This window comes from Puma concolor, chromosome A3 (genome assembly GCF_028749965.1).
Source record: "Puma concolor isolate L17-30 chromosome A3, mPumCon1.1.hap2, whole genome shotgun sequence".
Taxonomy (NCBI): Eukaryota; Metazoa; Chordata; class Mammalia; order Carnivora; family Felidae; genus Puma; species Puma concolor.
In genome coordinates, this window is record NC_141669.1 from 68,382,981 (window position 1) to 68,401,517 (window position 18,537).

An 18,537-nucleotide genomic window follows, 5' to 3' on the forward strand; every position below is an offset into this window, starting at 1 on the left:
TCTGACCATGTTGGGATGAGCACTGGGTGTTGTATGGAAACCAATTTGACAATAAATTTCATATTAAAAAAAAAAAAAGGAAATGTTCAAGCAACAACAACAAAGAGAAATGTTTAAATAATTGGTATAATACATATATCTTTTGAATAATTGTTTATAATAAAGAAATTGATATCAAAAAAAAGAATAACAAGGCTTTGGTCAGGGAGGGGCCATACTACGTATATAAAGTGAAGGAGAAAGAACATTTATTTTGTGCCATATTTAAAATCTAGGGAGAGGACAATGATGAGTTTGTCAATGTGGTAGGTTGCTAAGAAAGGCTGGTTGGCCTTGTACCTTGGTTCTCTCTGACCCTGAGCTCGGATTAAAGGAAGCATTATAAACACTTTTTCCCTGGCCACAGACAGGTACTAATATTTACCTCGTTTCTGCCTGCTGACTACAAAATTGGAGGCAAACAGGGACCCAAAAGAAATAAGAGTCCCCTCACCATCATGCCTCTTGATATACACTCCTAATGAGGATTCCAAACATTTATCAGGCACTTATAAAGATGCTGAGTTCTGGCCAAAAAGAAAAAGGAAAAACAAAACAAAACAAAAAAAAAACAGCGTATGTTTGTGGAAACTTCTGTGAGTCACTCTCTAGCATTTACCAGAGGACAGTGTTTTGCTGCCAGAATAAACTAATATTTGAATAGAAGATGAATTCTAAACAATCTAAGGGAAAACTTAAGTAACAAAATCCCTCTTCACCATGACCTATGACATAATATTTGCCCCTCTTCAATTATTCTCATCCAACATGTTTACTAACAACCCCATGCCTGGTTTCTGGACTGTACAGTTCTTACGTGGGCCATTAAGAACCAAGTGTGTTAGGGGCGCCTGGGTGACTCAGTCGGTTGAGCGTCTGACTCTTGATTTCAGCTCAGGTCATGATCTTTTGCGCCACGAGTTCGAGCCCTGTACCGGGCTGTGCATTGACAGTAGGAGCCTGCTTGGGACTCTCTCTCTCCCTGTCTCTCCCACTTGAATGTGTGCACCCTCTCTCAAAATAAATAAATGAACTTAAAAGAAAAAAAAAAGAGGGGCGCTTGCATGGCTCACTCGGTTGAACGTCCAACTTCAGCTCAGGTCATGATCTCACATCCGTGAGTTGGAGCCCCACGTCAGGCTCTGTGCTGACAGCTCAGAGCCTGGAGCCTGCTTTAGATTCTGTGTCTCCCTCTCTCTCTGCCCCTCCCCTGCTCATGCTTTGTCTCTCTCTGTCTCTGAATAAACGTTTAAAAAAATTTTTTTTTAAATCATGTATGATAAATCAGTGGATAGAAGAGAAAAAACATTCCAAATGGGGACAGGCACCTGGGTGGCTCAGTCAGTTAAGCATCTGACTAATTTTGGCTCAGGTCATGATCTCAAGGCTGGTGAGATGGAGCCCCACTTCAGGCTTCTTCTGATTCTCTTTCTCCCTCTCTCTCTGCTCCTCCCCTGCTTGCAAGTGCTCTCTTTCTCTCTCTCTCAAAACAAATAAACTTAAAAAAAATAAAAGCAAGAAAGAAATAATTTCTAAAAATGGGGGAACAATTCATTCATGCATGCATGCATTCTTTTTTTACTCAGATTAAATTCATTTATATTACATTACCTGTGCCCTCAGCTCCCTTGACCCCTGTGACACTTCGAGACACTCACTTGATTAAACAATGACCCTTGGGGCTCCCGCATGGCTCAATCATTTGAGCGTCTAACTCTTGACTTTGGCTCAGGTCATGATCCCAGGGTCGTGGGATCAAGCCCTGAGTCAGGCTCTGCACTTAACGTGGAGCCTGCTTAAGATTCTCTCTCTTCCTCTGCTCCTCGGTCCCTCTCCCCTGCTCACATGCTCTCTCTCTCTTTCTCTCTCTCAAAAACAAAAACAAAAATTAATGACCCTTATTAAAGGTACTGTTTCCCATAGTGCCTTCTGTGCATGTTAAATGTGGCTGTCAAAGAACCAAACTATGCTGAAAGATCCCACTTGAATTATGATCATAAATCTCAAATAGACCCTTAATGCTGCCAGCAATCAAACTGTTTCCCTGGTCCTTTTAGTCTCCCACTCACCCAGGATATATTTTATACCTTCTCTGTTCTGCAAACCTCACATACCCACTCACCGCCCATTTTCATTCCCTGTCGATGGCCTTGCTTTTGATTTCACTAAGAAAATAGAATGAATCAGAAGAGAGCCCCCACAAACACCCACTACCCGCATCAGTGCCACATCCTGGGTTTCTTTCCTATGGAAGTAAGCACTTTGTGCCCCTAGAAAAGGCCACTTTCTCTACTTGTACACTAGATACCACTTACTCTCACCTACTCAAGGAGATCACTCTAGTAATTATCTTCTCAATTCTTTCTTTTTCTGGATCTTTTCCATCAACTTACAGACATTATTCCTCCCACCTTTGAAAAACCTTCTCTTAACCCCAACTTCTTCCTCCAGCTACTACTCTCATTTCTTTTTTCCTACAGGTTGTCTATATTCACCATCTCTAATATCTTCCCATTTTCTCTTAAACCTAATCCAATCACATATTTATCCAATCTGCTTCAATTAAACTGCCCTTATCAAGGTCACCTTGACTTCCCCGTGGCTATATCCAATGGCCAAGTCTCCATCTTCACCTTAATTGATCAATGAGCAGGATATGATCACTCTCTCATTCTTGAGTCACTTTTCCACCTGGCTTTGGAAGCAGACTTAACCTAGTTTTCCTCTTATCTCCCTGGCAGTTCTTTCCAGTCTTCTTTGTTAGATTCTCTTCATCTTTCTGATATCCAAAACTTGAAGTATTCCAAGATCCAGTCCTTGGACCTCTTCCCCTTTCTATCTTCACTCACTTATTTGGTCTCATCCAGTCTCATGGCTTTAAATACCATGTATTGTAGCTGTGTCCAGCCTGCATTCCCTGAACTCCAGGCTCACATATCCAGCTGCCTCTTTAATATCTCCACTGGGATGATTAATAGACATCTCAAATTTAACAAGTCCAAAACTGAACTCATGATATCTTCCTGCCACCCTACCACCAAATGGTTTCTCTTCTACTCTTCCCCAGTTTCTCAAGCCAAAACCTTGAGGTCATCCTTGATGCCTCTCTTTCTGTCACACTCCAGATCTGATCTGTCAGCTTAACCTTCAACATGTGTCCAGAATGTGGCCACTTCTCACTATTTCTACTACTACCACTGCTATCACTCACCTAAATTAGTTGCAGGAGCTTCCCAACTGTCTCCAGCTTCCATCTTTGACACTATTCAGACCCTACTCAGCGCAGAAGCCAGAGTGATACTGATAAAACACAAAGCGAAGAGGGTCACTCCTCTGCTCAAAAACACTCCAATGATGTTTTTAGTAAAATCTTAATTCCTAAAACTCCTTTAAAGTCCTACATGCTTTGTTTCCTGCTCATTCCCTCTCCAACTTCATCCCTTGCTTTTTTCTTCCTTGCCTGCCTCATTCAGGCAGCGTTCTCCCCATCTTTTGCTGTTTCTTGGCCTTTCCAGGGACCCCCAGACCTTTGTATTCACTGTTCCTGGGATGTTCTTCCTTCAGACATGACTCGTTCATCTCCCTTCCTCAGATGTTACCTTCTCAGTGAGCCCTTCCCTGTTTACCCTCTGTGATTGTCCATTTATGTATCAACTTGACTAGACCCCAGGATGCCCAGGCGTTTGGTCACATGTTATTCTGGATGTATCTGTGAGGATGCTTCTGAATGAGATGAACATCTGAATCAGTAGATTGACTAAGCAGACTGGCCTACCAAATATGGAGGGGCCTCATCCTATTAATTAAAGACCTGAATAGAACAAAAATGCTGGAGTAACAAGGAACTTTGCCTGCCTGACTGTGGAACTTGTCTTCTGCCCTTGGACTGGAACTTGCATCATCAGCTCTCCTGGTTCTCAGGCTTTCAGACTCAGGCTGGAACTATACTACTGGTCTGCTACATCTCCAGCTTGCCAACTGCAGATCTTGGAACTTCTCTGCCCCATAATCATGTGAGCCAATTCCTTATAATAAAATTATATATATATATATACACACACACACATATACATACATACACACACACACATATATATACACAAATCATGACTCCCAGCCCTTCCACCATGTGAGGCCCCAGCTATGAACCAGGAAGTAGGCCCTCACCATCCCACCACCACCACTCTCCCCACTGAATCTGCAGATTCCTCATCTTAGACTTCCAGCCTCCAGAACTGTGAGAAATAAATCTCCATTGTTTATAAGATAAAAATAAAACAAAATAAAATTGCAACCCCTGAGTACCTCCCTGTTTTATTTTTTTCCTGTAAAATTTATTGCCATCTACCAAAACATAGATTTATTTTACTTACCCTCCCCACTTTTTTTTTCTTATATCTACCAACCAGAATATGAGTTCCACAAGGGAAGGGTTTATGTCACCTTCATTCACTGCTGTATCCTAGCACCTAGAAGAGTACCTGAGATATATGGAGTATTGGATAACTATTTATTGAATGAATGAATGCCTAACCTATGCAAAACATCAGCTTTAGGTAGTAGTGAAATAGAGATGGATAAAGTTAAATTACTTAATGTTATACTTCAGGTTCCTCATTTATAAAATGGGGGTAATAATATACCTCATGGGACAGTTATGGGAATGAAATGACTGAATATTTATGGAATGTTTGGAATAGTGCTCAGTATAGTACTAAAGTAAGTCCAATATTATGTAAACTAAATTTTCATATATATTTATATCCCTGCCCTCAAGAAGCTTGCATATAATAGAAAGGACATCTACAAAAACTACAGAGTGTCCAATGGTAGCACGAAGGTGGGAAGGGTCAATATACCCTTAGGGTCAAGGAAGCCTTCACAGAGAAAGTGATATTTAATATGAATCTTGGAGAATAAAGAGGTGTTTACTAGGTCAACAAGAAAGGCATTCCAACCTGTGGACATAGAATAAATGTTTGAACCAGGTGGTTCAGAAGTAAGAATAAATCTGACCTCCCACCTTCCAGGAAGTAATGATCCAGGGTTGTCTCAATAAATATAGCTTGTTTTTCCTACTTTATACTTTAATTTGTCTTATGAAAGGGAAGGCACTGGAAACACTAAATATTAAGTTGTGGTCATTTCATTGTGTGGCAGAGAAAGTTTTGGAGATTATTATACCCTGGGGAAATGTTTGCCCCAATCTGCTTAATGTACTTGATGAAAAGAATCTGCTTAACTCTAAATCACCTTAATATTCTTGAAAGAATCTTCAGGTTTCTTACAGTAATTAATATGTCTATCATCTTATCTGCTGATAATGATCACAGGTAACCATTTTGCTTAAGTGTTACATTAGGATCATTTGTTTAAAAAGCACTCTGATTTCAATTTTACCATGTTTTATTCACTTATTTCATTAATTAACTAAAATTAGGCTGTATTTATTATTACAATGTCAGAGTATTATTAGTAATTATTTTAAAAATAAAACAACCTTAGTGTCTATTAAATTATCTCCCAAGAGACAAGATTACATCACATACCTTTGATAAAGTCCTTTTTAAAAGAAAAAGATTTTATTTTATTTTTTTTCAACGTTTATTTATTTTTGGGACAGAGAGAGACAGAGCATGAACGGGGGAGGGGCAGAGAGAGAGGGAGACACAGAATCGGAAACAGGCTCCAGGCTCCGAGCCATCAGCCCAGAGCCCGACGCGGGGCTCGAACTCACGGACCGCGAGATCGTGACCTGGCTGAAGTCGGACGCTCAACCGACTGCGCCACCCAGGCGCCCCGAAAAAGATTTTATTTTTGAGTAATCGCTACCCCCAACATGAGGCTCAAACCCACAACCTCAAGATCAAGAGTCATACACTCTGACTGAGCCAGCCAGGGATCCCTCTTTGATTAAGTCCTTTTAAGTGAATGATCTAGAAATCAGTGAAGAAGGACCTCTGGAAGGGCAAGGAAATGTATTTCCCTCTGAAGCCTCTAGGAAAAATACAGCATTGCTGACACTTCGATTCCAGCCCAGTAAGACTCATTGTGGACTCCTGACCTCCAGAACTGCAAGAGAACAAATTTGCACTATTCAAAGCCATTGGGAAGAGTGATAATTCATCGTAGCACCAAAAGGAAATTAATACTGAGTCTGAGGCATCTGTATTAGTTAGAATTAGGTTCAGCTATAAGGAGTAGAACTCCCTAAATATCAGTAGCTTGAACAAGGTATACTTGAGCAAGTTATGATCTCTCATAAGTCCAGATTCAACAATCCAAGACTTATATAGCAAATCCACCATTACCAGATACCCAGGCTTTCTCTATCTTGTTCTGCCATCCTCAACACATGGTTTCAACATCATGGTTCAAGATAGCTGCTTAATCTCCAGCCATCACATACACCTTCTAACCAAAAGGAAGAGAGAGAAAATAGAGGAAAGCATGCCTTTTCTATATAAAAAACAAAGTTATTGAAAATTGTACACACCATTCAGCTTGTATCTCATAGACAAGTACTTGGCAATATGGCCACACCTAGTTTTAAAGGAAGCTAGGAAGTATAGTCCTTATTCTGGGTGAATTTGTGCCCAGTAAAAAGTAAAGGGCCCTATTCCCAGGGAAAAAGAAGAGAAGAAATAATAAGAACTACTTATAATAACTGTTACAGCATCAATCTCAGCTGAAATTATATTACAAACAGAATCAAAATCCTCAGTAATCCATTGGCTGTCACCCCTGCATCCATCTCCATCAGAACCAGACACATTCAAGCTAAGACTTTTCCTTTACTTTGCACTTGGATGAGTACTGCCAGTTTTTGCTTATATGTTTCTTTATCTAAGAATTAAAGGCCAACCAATACCTTTTTGACTGACATCTTTAGATCTATAATATATTATCAGTCAGGTTATTGGTATTTTGCTGGCTCAAATCAGTCTGTCTCTTTCATGTAATTATACATTTTTCTGCTATGATCCTAAAGTTTATTTTCAGAGGACATTCTTATTTCCTCATTCACAAGTCCTTGGAAGTCCTTTTCCATGGCCTCAAAGGACAAAAACAAATTACAAAGACATCTGCCATCAGGTTAAAGCCTGGTGCCCACAGATAAGTTTCACTCTTTTCTATGTTCACTGATCGTGGTCAACCATTCCAATACTAGAATTGTCTAAAATTTATCCCAAATGGAGCAAATTACTCAGCTACCACGTAGCTGAGTAAAAATTCAATACTACTACTTGAAAGATAACTGTGCAATTTGATCTTGAAATTATTTTTGGCTAGAGTCAGGGTTGGTCTAATGAGTGGGTGAAGAGAATATCTATGCTTATTGAATTACAGCACGGTAGGTAAAATTAATACCCCTATTGTGCTGATGAAGAAATTGTGGCCTAGAGAAAGCAAGCAGTTTCTCCAAGGTCTGGGATCTTAAACATTTCACTACTGATATAACTTGAGAAATATGGGGAATGTCTCTGCTGTAAAATATTTCCCCATTAGTTTTCAGGATGCTTGAAATTTAAAACATTCTTTTGGTCTGGAAAGCAAATATACTGGAAAATAAAGCCAACTCTTTACAGAATCCAGAAGGGAAAAATCCTTATGTTCTTTATATCACCATGACCAATATCTTACTTCATGAAGGCCACCATCATTTCTCACCTGAGTTTCTACAGTAGCCATCCAACTGGTCTCCAGATTCCCAGATGGCTCCTTCCAATCTGTTCTCCACATTACAGCCAGAAGGATCTTCCCAAAATGCAGATCTGATCATGTTACTCCCTGCTTAAATGCTTACAGACACTCTTCATTGACTTCAGCATAGTCTACAGCAGTAGTTGTCAACTTTATTTGGCAAAATTTTATATAACAAATAATTTTCATCATCATCCCCTCATTATTCTGAAAGCTAATTCCTAGAGAAAATAAAGGATCTGCATACACAATTTTAAAAATAATTTTAACACTCAAACTTTGATATAAAGGAGAAATAAAAATAATTAACCTAAACAACATTAGGTCACTTTTAAAAAATGCTTGGCCATGATTACATTAGAAGCAAAAAACTACAAATTTTGAAACGGTGGAGACAGCACTGACCTTCCCCATCCCCACTCCCTACAGACAAGCACTGGTCCAAACTCTTTAATGTGACCTGTAATGTTTTTGTGCTCTGGACTCCCTTCATCTCTCCAGCCAACATTCTCACTAATCAGCTTGCCTTGGGCTTGAATCCTCATAAACTACCTGACTATCCAATTCATACAATGGTTTCTCACTTATTGGTCTTTGAGCAAGAAGTCACTTTCTTGGCCTGGAACTCTTCTTTATCCTCTCTCCAGCTTTACCTGGCTAGTTCCTTTTCATTCATGCCTCTGCTTAGAACTGATTCCTCTAGAAAGCCTCCCCTGACACACCAATAAGATGTGGCATCCCTCCAGAGCATCCTGAATTTCCTCTATTATAGCATACATCATACTACATTGCAATTTTCTCTTTACCTGTCCAGGCACTCCCTGGACAATGAGTTTTTTTGAGAACATAGACTACTTGTGGTCACTGTTATGGCACACAAGGTTGGCACAGAATTGGCATTCATAATGGCTTATTAAAGAAAAAGGAAGTTGGAGAGCATAAAAATTTAACTTGGTTAAACTGTTTTATATTTCTACTGAAGGACACAATGAAGTTAGGAGTATTATAGTAAGCTATAATGTTTTAGAAACACATTATTTTAGAAAGATGTATAAATGTCAAAAATACAAAATGCATTTTGAAAAAAATAAAATGTAAGAAACCTGACAAACATTCCACCAGGCAGGTTATTAAGGTCAACATCAACAGTGATAAGTCATGTTGATAGTATGTACTCTTGATGGGATATGATGAAAATGGCACTTTACCTATGTGGTTTTCCTCCCTGAAACCCATAATCCCAGTATAAACAAAAGAAAAACATCAGACAAATCCCAATTAAGGGGCATTTTACAAAATACCTGATGAGTACTCCTCAAAACTGTCAAGGTCATCAAAAACAAGAAAAGTCTGAGAAGCTGTCATAACCATGAGGAGCTATTAAAGAGATGTAATTATAGGGGCATCTGTGTGGCTCAGTTGGTTAGACATCCGACTTTGGCTCAGGTCATGATCTCACAGTTTGTGAGTTCAAGCCCTGCATCAGGCTCTGTGCTGACAGCTTGGAGCCTGGAGCCTGCTTCAAATTCTGTGTCTCCCTGTCTCTCTGCCCTTTCCCTGTTCATGCTGTCTCTCAAAAATAAATAAACATTAAAAATAAATAAATAAAAATAAAAATATATAATAACTAAATGTAATCTGATATCCTAGATGAGATTCTCAAACAGAAAAAGGCAAAACCTAAGGAAATTTTAATAAAATATGGACTTTTATTAATAATAATGTAGTAATATTTCATCAATTATAATAAATGTACCAGGCTAATATAAGATATTAATAATAGGAGAAACTAGGTGCAAGGGCATAAGGGAACAAAATCTTTGCAATTTTTCTGTAAATCAAAAATTATTCTAAAACAAAAAGGTTTGCATTTTTATGGGCTAACCATTTTTTAAATTTTTTCTCAAATGTTTATTATTTTTTGAGAGAGAGAGAGACAGAGTGCAAGCAGGGGAGGGGCAGAGAGAGAGACGGAGACAGTCTCTAAAGCAGGCTCGAATGTGGGGCTCAAACCCATGAACTGTGAGATCATGACCTGAGCCAAAGTCAGATGTTTAACTGCTTGAGCCACCCAGGCCACCCCTATGGGCAAAACACTTAAAAATAGACACAGCATCCAAAAAAAAAAAAAAAGTGTATAAATGCAACAAGTCCATGAAAATATTATAAACATCTTCAATCATAAGGCAAACGCAAATGAAGCCATAATGTAATACCACTACAAACACATCAGAATGGTTAAGATGTAAAAGACTGAGAAAGTCAAGTGTTTGTGTGGATATAGAGCAACCAAAATTCTCAAACATTGATTATGGGAATGATACAGTTGCTCTAAAAACAAATGAGCAATTTCTTACAAGTTAAACACACTTTCCACAGATCCAGCAATTCCACTCCTAGGTAATTACCTAAGGATAATAAAATATGTACTCTCACACATACATACATACAATGTAAAATGGTACCATCAATCACAAAGATAACAAAACTAAAAAAGCATTGTCACTTGGAAAATCCTGAAATAATGTTCTTAGGTTAGGCGTGCTAAAATATTTAGGGGTAAAGCGTCATGATGTCCACAACTTATTCTCACATGACTCAGCAAAAGAAAAAAGGAAGGAATAATTTTAGAAGGAAGGAAGGAAGGAAGGAAGGAAGGAAGGAAGGAAGGAAGGAAAGAAGGAAGGAAGGAAGGAGGGTAGAGAGGGAGGGAGGAGAGGGAACGGCAAGTATGGCAAAAATTTTAAAAACTGGTGAATCAAGATGAAGATCAAGAGAACTGGTAAATCAAGGGAACACCTGGGTGGCTCAGTTGGTTGACTCTTGATTTTGGTTCAGGTCATGATCTCAGGGTTGTGAGATCAAGCTCTGCATTGGGCTCTGTGCTGGTGGAGTGGGGCCTGCTTGGGATTTTCTCTGTCTCTGTCTCTATCTCTGTCTCTGCTCTCTCTCTCTCTCAAATAAATAAACTTAAAAAAGAGAGAGAGAACTGGTGAAACAAGATGAAGGAAGTGAGGGAGGGAGGAGAGAAAGCAGCAAAACTTGTAAATGGTAAAATGCTAAAAATTGGTGAATCAAGATGAAGAGATGAATGAGTCATATTATTTTTATGACTTTCCTATAGTATACATTTGAAATTAGCAGAATAGAAAGTTGTGGGGGAAAGCAAGATCAGTAATAGCACTGGTAAGTTGATATGAATTTCTCTATTGGTCAAGTTTTTTTTTTTTTTATTTTGCTCAGTGGCTGGAGGTTAGCCAAAGTATTTATGTTGCCTGAGCACTTAAATGTGACTATCTTCACAGAACAGTCTGTGAAATATAACATGTTTTTTTAAACTATGAAATATTTATTAAAAGTTTCTCAGATAGTTCAACTAAATTTAGGATTATATGTTTAACACCAGCAGAACTCAGATGTTAAAAACAAAGTTCTATCAAACAACTTCTTTTGTACTCCATGACTCCAGGTCATGTTTAATTTACTTTTCCAGCTGTTTTAGAATCATATAGACATTTTATTCAGAATCAACCTTAAAAGAAGGTAAAGTAGGCAATAAAGATAAGCTAACCAATTTTTGATTTAAAAGAATCATCCCTTGGGGCGCCTGGGTGGCGCAGTCGGTTAAGCGTCCGACTTCAGCCAGGTCACGATCTCGCGGTCCGTGAGTTCGAGCCCCGCGTCGGGCTCTGGGCTGATGGCTCGGAGCCTGGAGCCTGTTTCCGATTCTGTGTCTCCCTCTCTCTCTGCCCCTCCCCCGTTCATGCTCTGTCTCTCTCTGTCCCAAAAATAAATAAAAAACGTTGAAAAAAAATTTTTAAAAAATAAATAAATAAATAAAAATAAAAAAAATAAAAATAAAAGAATCATCCCTTGGGAGACTGTATGTGTATTTCAACAATGGTACTGTTGCTCAAACATTTTTCAGAATCCCACTCTGGTGTTTCAGAGCCTATTTGTGAATCTCCTAATAAAATCAGTATGGTTATTTTAAATACACCCACATTTTATTTAGGACAAAATGACATGTGAACATGTGATCACTCAACTTATTTGCCATTCTTGAACTCACAAGATAGTTGGTATTTTTAAAAAATCATGTCTACCTTAACGAAGTAAAAATTGCCAAAATAAATGCTATTCAAAAAAGAGTTTCATGTCTGTAAAATTAGAAACAAATAAGAGCTCTTATTTTAGGCCAGAGGTGGACAAATATTCTCTGTAAAGTTTCAAACAGTAAACATTTCAGGCTCTGTTGGTCGCATGGATTCTCACAACGAATCAGCTCTTGTACTGTAGTAGGAAAGTAGCCTTAGACAGTACTTAAATGAATGAGCTTACCTGCATTCCAATAAAATTTTAGTTACAAAACCAGTTTTTGGAACACATTTGGCCTACAGGCCCCTGTTTACAGACCCATGTTTTAGGTAATAATAGATAACTGACATAAATACAGTTGATCCTTGAACAACATGGGGCTTATGGGTGCCCATCCCTAGGCAGTCAAAAATCTGTATATAATTTCTGACTCCCCCAAAACTTAACTACTAATAGCCTATTATTGACCAGAAACTTAACTGATAACATAGTTGATTAAGACATATTTTGTATTACATGTGTTATACATTGTATTCTTACAATAAAGTTAGCTACAGAAAATGTTATTAGGAAAATCATAAGGGGCACCTGGATGGCTCAGTCCATTAAGCATCTGACTCTGGATTTTGGTAGACTCCATTCTTCAGGAAGTAATTGGAGGTCAGCTTACTCAGTATCAACATAATCTTTGTTTAAAAGGGAGAAAAACACATAAATATAAAACACAGCATACACACAAAAAACTCAATATCAAGGGGCACCTAGGTGGCTCAGTTGGTTAAGTGACTTCGGCTCATGTCATGATATCACGGTTCATAAGTTCAAGCCCCACATCAGGCTTTTCACTGACAATGCAGAGCCTACGTGAGATTCTCTCTCCCTCTCTCTCTGCCCCTCCTATGTTTGTGCCCTCTCTCTCTCTCTCTCTGAGTGAATAAACTCAAAAATTTTAAAAGAAAAAAACCATCAGTGTCAAAATGATAATGTGACCAATTAATAGTGAGTAAAATATTAGTTTGTTCAAAACAATCAAAGAGAATACAAGGTGAAAGCAATCTACAGAGTACTTCTAGCATTTTTATTAATTTCATCACCACATGAAAACAAAACATATTTCTTTGTCATTCACAAATAGTATTTTTTTATTTTTATTTTTTTATTTTTTTTTATTTTTATTTATTTTTTTTATTTATATATGAAATTTATTGTCAAATTGGTTTCCATACAACACCCAGTGCTCATCCCAAAAGGTGCCCTCCTCAGTACCCATCACCCACCCTCTCCTCCCTCCCACCCCCCATCAACCCTTAGTTTGTTCTCAGTTCTCAACAGTCTCTTATGCTTTGGCTCTCTCCCACTCTAACCTCTTTTTTTTTTTTTTTTTTTGTTCCCCTCCCCCATGGGTTTCTCTTAAGTTTCTCAGGATCCACTTAAGAGTGAAACCATATGGTATCTGTCTTTCTCTGTATGGCTTATTTCACTTAGCATCACACTCTCCAGTTCCATCCACGTTGCTACAAAAGGCCATATTTCATTTTTTCTCATTGCCACGTAGTACTCCATTGTGTATATAAACCACAATTTCTTTATCCATTCATCAGTTGATGGACATTTAGGCTCTTTCCATAATTTGGCTATTGTTGAGAGTGCTGCTATGTTTAATTTTTTTTTTAAATTTTAGAGAGAGTGTAAGAGTGGGGAAGAAGGGCAGAGGGAGAGAGAAAGAGAATCCCAAGCAGGATCTGCACTGTCAGCACAGAGCCCGATGCAGAGCTCAATCTCACCAAATGTGAAATCATGACCTGAGCCAAAATCCGGAGTCAGATGCTTAACCTACTGAACTAGCCAGGTGCCCTGGCATTCACAAATTTTAAAAAATAAAACTAAAAATATTTTCTCAGACAGTGATTGATGTTTGCAAATGCTTGAAATAAAGAGCAAGAACCATAAACAATTCTATTTAAACAAAGGGTGCAAAGTCTTTGTTCATTTAAAAACATTTATTAGAATTAATGATTACAATTTTCACATCTTCAGAGGAAAAGAGATCTGAAATGTGGCCTGCACTAACATTTCATACTTACTGGACTATTTTCCCATTTTGATGTTTCCCCACTACACTAGTTGTTCTCAAATGTAATCTTTGTTTTGTTGGTTTTTTTTTTGTTTTTTTTTTTTTTAATTTTTTTTTTCAACGTTTATTTATTTTTGGGACAGAGAGAGACAGAGCATGAACGGGGGAGAGGCAGAGAGAGAGGGAGACACAGAATCGGAAACAGGCTCCAGGTTCTGAGCCATCAGCCCAGAGCCTGACGCGGGGCTCGAACTCACGGACCGCGAGATCGTGACCTGGCTGAAGTCGGACGCTTAACCGACTGCGCCACCCAGGCGCCCCTCAAATGTAATCTTTGAATGCATCAACATCATCTGGGAATCTGTTAGAAATGCAAATTCTTACCTCAGACTTCCTGAATAAGAAACTCTGGGAGTGGGGCCCAGAGACAACCATCCAGGGGATACTGACGCACACACAGGTTTGAGAACTACTGATCTACATCTAGGCAGATGTTTATGTAGCTACCAAAAAAGAGAAAGAGCCATACTCTTCAGTTGTTAGGTCCCAGCACAGGCCCATCTCAAATCTTCTTCCCCTTACCAGCCTGGATCTAAAGGAGGGGAGACTGAAAATGGCTTACAGATGGAAGCCCACTCATAACTGGTACTCTTCTTGCTCATCACCAATCACCTAACCCACATGTAGACTTAACATAGTAGTACATGAGGCATCTACACTTTCTCACTCAGCTAAAACTCAAGGACTAAGAATGTATACTGAGGACAGGGAGGAATACTATTTTTCATAAGAAGAATTACAGAGCAACTGACTCCTAAACCGTGTGTATATATAACATCAATTGCAATAATATCTTTTTTGAATTTTTAAAAATATTTATTTTTTAGAGAGATAGAGACAGAAGTGTGAGCAGGGGAGGGGCAGAGAGAGAGGGAGACATAGAATCTGAAGCAGGCTCCAGGCTCCGAGCTGTTGAGCTGTCAGCACAGAGCCCGACACAGGGCTCCAACTCACAGTGAGATCATGACCTGGGCTGAAGTCAGACGCTTAACTGACTGACTGATCCACCAAGGTGCCCCTATCTTAGGCATATTTTTAAGAGATCCATTAGAACCTTTACTTATATGAAATTCATTTATATATGACATGTTTTTATATAATTATGGGGGATAAAATGTCCCTGAACTAACTGCACTCTCAGAATGTGGTGAAAATTTACCTCCAAATACAGAAGCACATGAACACATTGCTTTCAGTTTCTTTCTGTTTGGCTTTAACTCCTGCCTGATCAAAGAAATTAGAACTATATAAATTAACAATTTATAGAATTAAAACAATTTTTTAAAATAATTATGGATGTAACTAATGAATGAAAATCCTACTTTATGCACTGTATTATAATAAGCATTAGTGGTTGAGGAGGTTATAAACTAAAATAAAATTAAAAACAAAATTAAAATAAAATTTTTAAAAAGGTACTGGAATAGCCAGTTAAGAGGTTCAGAGGCTAAAACAACAAGAGAACCAAGGTCAGCAGCAGGACCCTCCAAACAGATGTGGAAATTGAATGGATATTTTTTAATGTTTATTTATTTTTTGAGAGACAGAAGGGGAGAGGAAGAAGGAGAGAGAGAATTCCAAACAGGCTCTGTGCTGTTAGCACAGAGCTCAACCTGGGCTCCATCTCAAGAACCATGAGGTCATGACCAGAGTTGAAATAAGAGTCAGACACTTAACCAACTGAGCCACCCAGATGTCCCAAAACTGAATGGGTTTTTGAAGGATGGATGTGTAGGGAGATGGGAATGAAAGTTCCAGATAGGCATATGCCATAAGCAAAGACTATGAATACTTTGCATATATGAAGAATAATAGAGTAGACCAATTTAGCTGGAGTAGGAAATCCATACAGGAAAAATTCAGTAGATTAGGTCCATTTCACTAAATGTACTACGTACATTTACTTAAATGTCAGGCTGGGGCATTTGACTTGTTCTGAGAGCAATGAAGAACTATTTAAAATTCTAGGGACATGATGAAAGCAGTATTTTAGGAAGATTGATTTGACTAAATGTGTAGAGTAGATTACAGTTGAGCTTCTCAAGTTGTAAAATGCATATGAAATCACCTGGGATCCCATTAAAATGCAGATTCTGATTCAGTAGGTCTGGGGTGTAGGCTAAGATTCTAACACAATGCCAGTGATTCCCAGACTACCGGTCCTCAGACAGCACTTTGAATAGTGGAGGATTAGGGTATGGTTCTAAATTCAAGATATCCCCTTGTGGTCTAATATTGAAGTAGGAAGAGAAAGTATGCCATAAGGAAAATAACTTTTTTTTTAATACAAAGAGATATAGCTAGAAAGCTGATAAATAAATTACAAAATACTAAAATTATTCTATTTGCCTTATAAGAAGGCAAGAAAGAAAGAACCAAAGAACAACAATGGGTTGGAAAAAATAGAAAGTAGTCAAACCATAATAATAATCACATGCAGTGAAATAGATTAGAGTCACACATATATAGTTAACTGATTTTCTGACAAAGTCTCAGAGACAATTGGGTGGAATCTTCTCAACAAATGGTACTGAAACAATTGGATATTCATGTGCCCCATCCCCCCCCAAAAAAGAACCTTGCACTGTGTTGAAAAATTAACCAAACATTAATCGTGGACCTAAATGTAAAATGTAATAAAACTATAAAACTTCTACAAGAAAGCTTAGCAGCAAATCTTTGTGACTTTAGTTTAAACAAAGATTTCTTTGCTTACAACACCAAATGCACTATTCATTAAAACACACACACACACACACACACACACACACACACACACACACAAATGGATTAATTTGGCTTCATCAAAATTCAAAACTTATCTTTCAAAGACACCTTTAAGAAAATGAAAATACAATCCACAAACTAGGTGAGAATATCTGCAAATCATGTATCTAATAAAGGATTTGAATCCAGAATTTACAAAGAACTCTCAAAATTCAATGAGAAATACAACCACCCAATAAAAAGAAGGGGCAAATTAAAAAAAAAAATAACTTTTTTACAAATTTATGATGCTAGTCTGTTTACCTGTTTGCAAGAATAGACAATTTCTCATTCAAGCAGCTAAAAAGAAAGTGGGGGCTATAAAAAAAAAGAACATAAGAGTGGCATCTGGGTGGCTCAGTTGGTTAAGCATCTGACTCTTGATTTCTGCTCAGGTCATGAGAGCATGGTTCATGAGATCAAGCCCGAGGGCAGGCTCTGTGCCAACAGCAAGGCGCTTCCTTGTGATTCTCTCTCTTCCTTCTCTCTCTGGCCCTCCCCCCGATCATGCAAGCCCTCTAGCTTGCTCTCTTTCAAAAATAAATAAATAAACAACAACAACAACAAAAAGAGCCTAAGAGAATCTTACAGAAACAAATGCAAAAAGTATGGTACAATGCCCCCCTGGGGAAATGGAAAGGAACCAGACACTGCTCTCTCAGCCTCTCCGCTACATGCTCTCCCATCTTCTCATGCTTCCTTCTTCTTACTCATCTTCAGTTTGCCCATTAGGACTCTCACTCCTGACTCTGAATAACTTTCAGTTGAAGTGCCCACCACCATCCTACTGCAGGCTTGTAAGTCTCAGTTCAAGTTCTCAGGAGAGAACCAGCTTGGACCAGTCTTTGGATTGGTCATGAAGGTCAGGAGTCCATCTCTGGTTCAGTCATCTATTACCTAGACAGAGTCTTTCTTATCAGATTTCAGGGTCTATGAGTGAAATGAAGATGGACAGTTGGGCATGGTAAACAAATAGATGAAAAAATCTGTCAAAATGACAGGTGGGAAGACTCTCAGGTTCAGCTGAGGCCTCTATTGCTTGCATAACATATGTCAAGTACTTCCCTTGCTCTAAAGGCATGTGCTTTTCTGAGCATGTTAAAACATTGAGAAACCAAAAAAAAAAAAAAAAAAATTGAGAAACCAGTTCTGTCAGCCCTAAGGTATCTTCCTCCAGAGTATATGAGTTGATGAAAAATTCACTGAGGTTGAAGAAGCAGGTGGTGAGGTCTGTTCCCTGTGTTGTTATGCATTCCCTTCCCCTAGCCCACACGCATGAGACAACATGGGAGTTCTTGTCCCTCACATGAAAGATTTTCAAGAGAATCACTTGTAGAGCTTGAAATTTGGGGGTATGTGGGGATTGTTGTCTCACTTTGAAAATGCTAAAAGGAAAAGGCTGTGGCTACATCAGCCAGAGACAGAAGAGCCAAGGGAGTGAAGGGCAGGAGAGAGGGATGCAGTCCCGGGAGTGAGCTGCCCTCAAGCTGATGTGGAGGTGGGTGGGACTTGAACACAGTACAATCCTACAGGAAGAAACTGGCCTGGATTTAAAGGGTTCCTGCCCCTTTAAAGAGCAATACTATCTCAAATGTGGAACTTCTAATGTGGATTAGATTTTTCCCTATCTAAGAATTATCTGAGGGGTGCCTGGGTGGCTCAGTTGGTTAAGCGTCCAACTCTTGGTTTTGGTTCAGGTCACAGTCTCATGGCTTTGTGGGTTGGAGCCCTGCTGTGCTGACAGCCTGCTTGGGATTCTCTCTCTCTCCCTCTCTCTGCCTTTCCCCCACTCACAC

At 38.7% G+C, this 18,537-nt stretch overlaps 1 protein-coding gene across 1 annotated transcript in view; it reads right to left on the reverse strand.

The window, feature by feature from the left end:
- The window catches only part of ACYP2 (acylphosphatase 2), a 293,604-nt gene that overhangs the window by 247,153 nt on the left and 27,914 nt on the right, over window positions 1-18,537 (reverse strand). Inside the window, exon 3 of the mRNA XM_086701110.1 lies at window positions 12,430-12,527. Coding sequence (XP_086557236.1) covers window positions 12,430-12,481 — 52 coding nt within the window. The 5' untranslated portion in view covers window positions 12,482-12,527. The remainder of the gene's footprint in view (window positions 1-12,429; window positions 12,528-18,537) is intronic.